At 41.7% G+C, this 8,247-nt stretch overlaps 1 protein-coding gene across 1 annotated transcript in view; it reads right to left on the reverse strand.

Moving 5' to 3' along the window:
- Window positions 1–464: 464 nt before the first annotated feature.
- Window positions 465–8,247, reverse strand: part of LOC101985935 (pregnancy zone protein-like) — a 47,971-nt gene continuing 40,188 nt past the window's right edge. Inside the window, exons 27-36 of the mRNA XM_005365291.1 lie at window positions 7,853–7,927; window positions 7,405–7,582; window positions 6,660–6,883; window positions 5,639–5,857; window positions 5,003–5,127; window positions 4,564–4,654; window positions 3,344–3,412; window positions 2,794–2,896; window positions 1,579–1,620; window positions 465–635 (exon numbers count right to left, since the gene is read on the reverse strand). Coding sequence (XP_005365348.1) covers window positions 613–635; window positions 1,579–1,620; window positions 2,794–2,896; window positions 3,344–3,412; window positions 4,564–4,654; window positions 5,003–5,127; window positions 5,639–5,857; window positions 6,660–6,883; window positions 7,405–7,582; window positions 7,853–7,927 — 1,149 coding nt within the window. The 3' untranslated portion in view covers window positions 465–612. The remainder of the gene's footprint in view (window positions 636–1,578; window positions 1,621–2,793; window positions 2,897–3,343; window positions 3,413–4,563; window positions 4,655–5,002; window positions 5,128–5,638; window positions 5,858–6,659; window positions 6,884–7,404; window positions 7,583–7,852; window positions 7,928–8,247) is intronic.

The following is an 8,247-nucleotide window of genomic DNA, read 5'->3' on the forward strand; positions in this document are numbered from 1 at the left end:
TGGTCGCCTTCCTTTGTAAGCATTGGAAGAGTTCTCATGGGATAGAGCAAATGAAACTAGATAGTAAAGTTAGAAACAGTCTTTAAAGTGAACTGGAAAAGACAAACCAACAAGTCACTCTCACTCCTGACATCACCGCTTTCTCTCTTTGTCTGGAATTCTTTCAGTTTGTCCCCGAACAGACTTAGGCAGGTGTGCACCATCTAATATTGTGCAGTAGCACCCTGGTCTGGACAGACACAGCATGTTAGACCTACTGATGAGCTTTTGGGCTGTTTTTCAATGTTAGAAAACATGGGATCATTTCCTCGGTGTTCTTGTGGGTTGACCAAACACTTTTTTTTTAAAATTCCACTTCATAGTGTTTTCTAATGTATCTCTTTCTGTAGCTTCTTTAGGCACTCTCAAAGAGCTAAAACCATATTTCAGAAAATAAATATAATGATAAAAGTATGAAAAGAAAATATAATTGTAAATGCCATAACTTTATTCAATATATAAATTTCATATGTCTCTAATTCCCTCCCATTTATTCACTGTCTGTTCTTCTAATAGATCTTGGTTCTTCATGCCTGGAGATGTCCATCTGGCGAGATCTACAGGTTCCCATTTTTAAGCATTTCCTTGTTCAGAGCCTAAACAGAAGAGCAGAAATATCAAGAGACATCAAGAACCTATTAAAAGAACTAATTTTAACATTCAATTATAAATCTTTAAATTTAATTATATTTAACAAGGAAACTGTTCTCAGATTTTCTTCAAAGTTTAAGAGAGAGAGTCAAAAGTGCCACAGAAAATGATTTTGTCAATCAGCCTAAAGGAATGTCTTTTATATGTGTCCTCTCAGGTTGTGTCATGTGGCTAATCACAGGGACAACTGGGCTTAACCAGTGCACACTTAAAAATGTCTTAAAAATGTTGGTGGCCACCAGGTGTAGAATGTAAATATTAGTTGATTTAATTTTTGTGCCTTAAAAATTCTTTTTTTTATATTTATATTATATATATATATATTTTTTTGGTTTTTTATCGAGACAGGGTTTCTCTGTGGCTTTGGAGCCTGTCCTGGAACTAGCTCTGTAGACCAGGCTGGTCTCGAACTCACAGAGATCCGCCTGCCTCTGCCTCCCGAGTGCTGGGATTAAAGGCGTGCACCACCATCGCCCGGCTTTTATATATTTTTTAATTTGAAAAATTAAGTATATTTTGATCATATTATTTCCCCTCCTTCACCTCCTCCCAGATCTTCCCCACCTTCTCCCTACCCAACTTCATGTTCTCTCTCTCTCTCTCGTTCTCTCTCTCTCTCTCTCTCTCTCTCTCTCTCAAATAAATCTCTCAAATTCTTAAATTCAGTTAAAAATAAGTCACTACCAGGCATCAGTAATTATATTTCACTAGCATATTTCTATTAAAAAATTCTACAGTGTACCTGATACAGTCCAATTTATTGATGATACATCAGAATCAATATAATACAAAATGTTCTCCTAAAAAATCACCCTAGTATGGAAAACTAAAGTAGACGCTTGTTTATTTTCTTTAAATTGGCATTCATTTGGACTATTTATACCATACCAGTGTTGAAAGGGGCACTGTATTCTTCAATGGCGAATTCATCTAGAACACAGAAATGATTAGGTAGAAAGCGGTTAATTGTGGGTAAGCCCTGTCTGCAAAGAACAAAAGTTTAAATCACAGCTACAGAATCAATGGAAATAAAGTCTACACTAAGTTATTTTGTTTGGTGGTGGAGACTAAGAGAACCAGGATCTGGAACAGAACTGAGGGCTTGCTGTGCCTCTGTGCCGACAAGACTCAGATGGTCCCTTCCCATGCCTGTGCTTTCCTGCTGGCATTATGCCTTTCTCCCTGTGTATTTCCTCCATTTAATGAGGAGACATCGTTTAATTCTGCCAACATGATATAACGCTGGCAAGTTCAAAGTCAGGAAAAAACAGAAGAATTTCTTGCTCTATCCAGTCTCCTCCCATTTTGGGGGTTTATCTATAGCACTTTAAAAATAGATTAAATGATAGGTTCTATATCACACATCAGTAGCAAGATGCGATTAAAAAATTATTGCTGGGCTGGAGAGATGGCTCAGAGGTTAAGAGCACTGGCTGCTCTTCCAGAGGTCCTGAGTTCAATTCCCAGCAACCACATGGTGGCTCACAACCATTTGTACTGACATCTGGCGCCCTCCTCTGGCATGCGGGCATACATCGAGGCAGAATGTTGTATACATAATAAATAAATAAATCTTAAAAAAAAGTTATTGCTATTCTTACCTTTCCAGAATAATTCAGCCTAGAGCAAGCAACTTTACAGGGAAATTTAAAATAATTTTATTTATTTATTTATTTATTTATTTATTTATTTATTTATTTATTTATTATGTATACAATGTTCTGTCTGTGTGTATGCCTGCAGGCCAGAAGAGGGCACCAGACCTCATTACAGGTGGTTGTGAGCCACCATGCAGTTGCTGGGAATTGAACCTTTGGAAGAGCAGGCAATGCTCTAAACCACTGAGCCATCTATCCAGCCCTACAGGGAAATTTAAATAGAACCCATGGCCAATTGTTTTATGATGTCTTTCACCAGAGTGGCCCTAAGGCTTGTTTAAGTGCACCCAAAAGGGTAATACATAGAAACATAACTGTAAGTGACCATAAAAACTCACTTTTTCTTCCAGTGAAAGACTGTGGAGTTTCATTTTATTTAAGATAACCTCTAATTAGGCTAGGCTCTATTTCCTATCAAAGCTTGGCATATCTGGATTCCACTTACCTGTCTCATAATAATCATAGACTTTTACTGGAGCTGGTTTTAAGTTCTTTACTGGAATGTCTTGTTCCACCAAGAAGGAGAAACTCAGGCTTTGATTGGTTAGCTGAAAAGATGAGAGAACAGAATTGGACTTAATGATTAACTTAGTCATCAGTCACTATCTTGTTTTCTTAAGATATACTAAGCTGTAGGAGTGTGCTATCTCCTCTCTCATAGCCTAGAAGAAAATGGGATGTTTTGATCTCTATAACATAACCAATAAAAATGAAAGAACAAAGTTCTGCGGATGGTTAAAAGTGTCATAAACAGCTTTGCTGGCCAGTCCTGGTTCATTTTCCTTAGTAGCTATTTTTGTCTTTACATATACGTGTGTGTGTGTGTGTGTGTGTGTGTGTGTGTGTGTGTGTGTGAGAGAGAGAGAGAGAGAGAGAGAGAGAGAGAGAGAGAGAGAAAGAGAGAGAGAGGTGGTGGAGACTGACTCTTTGGAATCCTGCTGGTCTGGTTTAGACACTCCAGCAATTCTTACAGACCCCAGAGTCACAAATCTTACCTTTTCAATGTAGACTAGAACATGGTTGGTGGTCACGTCAGTCCTCTGAATGTTAGGCTGGTTTTGGAGCTGTTGATAAGCCAGAATTATGGAGTGAGGAAGGTTTATGTTAGGAGAAGCTTTCAGGTATTTTTCATATATGAGGCTTCTCTGGAGAATCCAAACTACTAATTTTTTATTTCTTTAGGAACACTAGTCATAATGCTAATATTTATTGAATCCTTTCTATTCATACATATATATAAATACACATGCTAGGAATGTATAAGGAGATACATACATATATGTGTGTGTGTGTGTGTGTGTGTGTGTGGTGTGTCCACAAATCTGATAGCTAATGGTTTGCTAGAATTGGATATAGGCTAGAACTTAGTGTAATGGTCTGTCCTGTCCCTTTAAGAGACAAGCCCTGCCCACTCCTCCCCCCTTCTACATAGGCAAGCAGATTTTTCCTTCTGCTTCCAGCCTGTGCTCTCTCTGCCCTGTCTGCAGAGGTGGCTGCTGTGGCTCCTCTCCTCTTTTCTCCCCCCTCTCTGTTTCTCTCTCTCTCCCCCTTCCCTTTCTTCCCATAACCCATTAAATAAAATACCCAAACCCTCTCTCTGCATGGAGTGACTATCCCTCTCTGTCTCTCACCGGCCACCTCCTCGTGGGACTTGCTGCCCTGCCAATGACACGCTGAGGTCTCTCAGTCGCTGTCTCCCACCTGCCTGGGACTTACAGAGGCCTGGGGTGATGGGACCTGGCTGCCCCTCGTGGTTTGCTGCCTGCTGCCACCCCTCGGGGAACTGCAGCATTTTATCTAAACCTAATTGTAAGACTTAGGCCTCATACACAACAGACTGTAACCAGTATAAGCAATAATAAAAGAAGGAATAACACTCTGGAGAGGCAAGTTTGCAGGAGTAAGCCTTTTGAAAACTGCATCAGTGAAATCAAACAGAAAAACAGTATGGCATTGCCACCTGCAAGAGTTAGTGTTAACCCTTTCCACCTGTGGTTTAGTGTTCAGCCTTTTTCTTTCTTTTTAAAATTCACTTTGCCTACCTACCACAGTTCCTCCTTCTGCTCCCCCCACATGTCCCCCACACCCCCTATCCATTCCTCAGAAAGGGTAAGGTCTCCTCCCATGGGGAGTCAACAAAACCTGGCATATTAAGTAGAGGCAGGACCAAGCCCCTCTTGCATTTAGCCTTGTCTACTGATGGTGTAGGGTTTACCTTTTTCACAGTTGACTTCACAGGTATGAAGCCTGATACCATTTTCACGTCAACAATGACCATGTTGGAGCTGGATCGTTCTCCAGTGTAACTGGGAAGGTAATGCACAGAGTTAAGTCCTTTCAACAAGGTTCCTTGGGATTGATGGAACCAGAAGTCTAATCTTCTTTGTCACTCATTTCTCTGTCAACTGTATCTGTGTAGTTATTTGAAATCTCACTATTTTCCTCTCCTCTCTTTAGAGAGATGATATGTGTGTATATGTATATTTCTGAGATATAGTCTCAATGCTAAGGCCTTTTGGTAAGAGTTAAGAAAATGTCCTGGTTCATGAATACAAGACCCCATTTCTGTTAAGATTAACTTTGCATAATGTATTTCTCCCACAGGCATTTTTTTCCATGTCTTATAAGCAGACTGGTTGCAACTTAGGTTTTACCTTACGTTGATGTGAATCTGGAATGTTCTGTGATTTTCATCAATGTTTATGGGGAGAGTATTGACCTGCAGAGTGAAGGGAGCTCTTCCTTCTGTCTTTGGAAGGATGTTGTATTTTAGCGATGTCTGAAAACAACAAGAACAAAATTCCTTATCTCAGTGCTGAAAACATCTCACAGCCTCTTCGAAGTTTCTAAGTTAACTCAACTTTTTTTTTTTTTTCAGACAGGGTTTCTCTGTGGCTTTGGAGCCTGTCCTGGAACTAGCTCTGTAGACCAGGCTGGTCTCAAACTCACAGAGATCCGCCTGCCTCTGCCTCCCGAGTGCTGGGATTAAAGGCGTGCGCCACCATCGCCCAGCTCAACTCTTTTTTTGTTTGTTTGTTTTTTGAGACAGTTTTTCTCTGTAGCTTTGGAGCCTGTCCTGGAACAAGCTCTTGTAGACTAGGTTGGACTCAAAAGATCTGCCTGCCTCTGCCTCCCGAGTTCTGGGATTAAAGGCATGCGCCACCACTGCCTGGCTAAATAACTCAACTCTTGATTTAGCACAGATTTCCCCTTTTAGTTTTGCAATGAACAAGTAACCCTTGACACTTTCTCTTCCATGTGCCCAGTATCTGGGCCCTGGGGAGTCTCACCTGGAGGTATGCACATCCAGACCCTGACACTGTGGTGATGTAATTTCCAGGAAGATCCGGCAGTCTGACTTCCTGCAGCAGCAGGCGGTTGGCGTTGTGAACAGTGAACTTCTGAGAGTATGTCCCTGAAGACTTGATGGTGACCAACACTTCTTTCTTACTTTTTGTGAAAGTGGCTGCTCCGTATTTGGAGAGGGCTTGGAGGGCCACCACTGTATCCTGAGAAAAGGAAAGATACAGAAATCACAGTGGATGGAGAGATAGCAGTCCACACTGATGCACAGTGCCAACATTGCTTCCTTTCAGGATTAGTTAGACAAAAACCACAGTTAATCACTGTAATTTCAATACCATTCCATCCTGCTTACTAGTGGTGACCCAGTCTAGGTATTTCAGAGAGAATAAGTTTTATCATCTACACAGATTACAATATATACAGAGATCTGAACTGAACGTATACCATTAGTAATTTATAAGTCTCTCTAGCAGTATTTGTTGTAGAAATCTGAAATGGAGAAGAAAATGTAGGCTAAGATAGAAAAAGAAGACTGAAGATGAGAAATGAGATAATTCTTGAATAACAAAAAGTATTTATGGAGAGAGTGATGGGCATTGTGGAAGAGCTGGGATGTTTTAAACGGCCCCAGCAATGGCAGCAAGCCCATTCTGCCTAAGGACTTGCCTAACCAGCTACATGAGTACACATTTATTGTGGACAGGAAGTGGCTTAGGCAGAATATTAGAGAATTTTAGTCTGCAGATGAGCATAAAGTTAATTTTCTCATGGAAGTAATTCTACAGAAATAGTGCTTTGGAAAACTGGCCCCTGGGGATGCTGAGGACCCGCTTTGGGGAGAAGACAATGAGAAGGTAAGGAGGACAGAGCCTTGATCCATATGTGAATCAGGCTGGGACTTGGTGATGGAGGGATGATGTTTCAGCTCTTTAATCCCTAGAATATGTTTGCATTTATATATGGATTAGTTGATTTATCTTTCCCTCCTAGGGTCTCCCCACAGACCTGAGTGGAGGAGAAGCCTCCATAGGAGTTTTGCTGCCTGATGATCCACTTCACAATTTGGGATGCGGAAGACAGGTCCTCTGAAGATGGGGATGGCAGAGCCGTAAGGTAGGCGAGAAGCACATAAGCTGTCATTTCCACTTCAGCAGAAGGGGCCCGTGGTAGATAGTAGCGTGTCTTTGCTTCCTGAATGTTCCCGGGACGTCGCCAGTGGATTGAATCCTCTTTCAAATGGAAAGAAAAAGATTTTAAGTTTTAAAACATGGCTTTAAGAACTATCCCATGAGTGATGATGAGGTCAGCTAATGAACTGGCACAGATGAAATGAACGGATGCCTTAGAACAGTCTATAGCAGATCTATCAAGCACATTTCTTTTTGAGACAGATACTCATTATCTAGACCAGGCTGGCCTCAAACTCGAACTCAGAGATCCCCTGTCTCTGCCTCCCAAGTTCTGGGATTAAAGGCATGAGCCACCATGCCTACTAACAAGCAGATCTTGACCAAATTCCTAGATGATCACTTGGGGAGTCTTTGTGTCTCTTACATACTTGTGTGGCACCAGCAGTTGGATTATATAAAATCATTAATGTGTGTGTCAATAAAATGGTTCCTATCACTTCAGTATTGGGTCAATGACAGTTTCTCTTGCTGTCTTTCTGGTTAAGGTGGCACAAGAGTGACTCTGCCTTTGCATCGTTAGTGACTTCTAGTTAGATAGACTTTGCAATGGAAGCACCTACCTTCTTTCACAGCCTCTTTGTTTAGTGATTCAAGCAGCTCGCTTCGCTTGGCTTGGTTTCCTGCCAGGGCGAAGGCATAGGCCAACAATGCCTTAGTATAGACATGACTTCCTTGGCTCCCTGAGATGGAGGCCCAGGCTGTTTCCAGGCAATAGAGAGCATTGCGGACGATACTGTGCTATAAAAGAAGATGAGAGCCAATTTCAAAAAAGCAGAAGCAGGCTAAGGAACTATGCCCAGGCTAACCCCAGGTTGAGAGTCATGCTGTGACACCCCAGTAGTAGAGTTTGTATTGGGGAGTGGTTAAAAAGGTGACAGTGAAATGTACCAAAATCAAAGACCACAGAAACTGGAGGTTTCCCTCAGGGGATCGTAGTTCTGTGGTTTTTATTTTTTATTTTTAATCTTTACATCTGTGAGGGAGGTGTAGGGATGGGTGTTTACGTACCTCGGCAGACAGTGGAATCTCCAGCAGCGCGATGGTGATGTAGGCAGAGAGCGTCACCTCATCACTCACGCCACCCTGGAAGGATAGAGCGGGAACTCTCACATTTCGGCATTTGCTGAACATTAGACCTCCATGCTATGCCATTAGGACTGGAGAACTCTTTTTTAATTTTTTAATTTTTTTAAAAGAAAACAAACTATCTTTTTTTTTTTTTAAATTGTGTATAGCCGGGCAGTGGTGGCGCACACCTTTAATCCCAGCACTTGGGAGGCAGAGGCAGGCGGATCTCTGTGAGTTCGAGACCAGCCTGGTCTACAAGAGCTAGTTCCAGGACAGGCTCCAAAACCACAGAGAAACCCTGTCTCCTGTGAGTTCGAGACCAGCCTGGTCTACAA

The sequence above is a fragment of the Microtus ochrogaster genome, unplaced genomic scaffold (genome assembly GCF_000317375.1).
Source record: "Microtus ochrogaster isolate Prairie Vole_2 unplaced genomic scaffold, MicOch1.0 UNK1, whole genome shotgun sequence".
In the NCBI taxonomy this organism is placed as follows: domain Eukaryota; kingdom Metazoa; phylum Chordata; class Mammalia; order Rodentia; family Cricetidae; genus Microtus; species Microtus ochrogaster.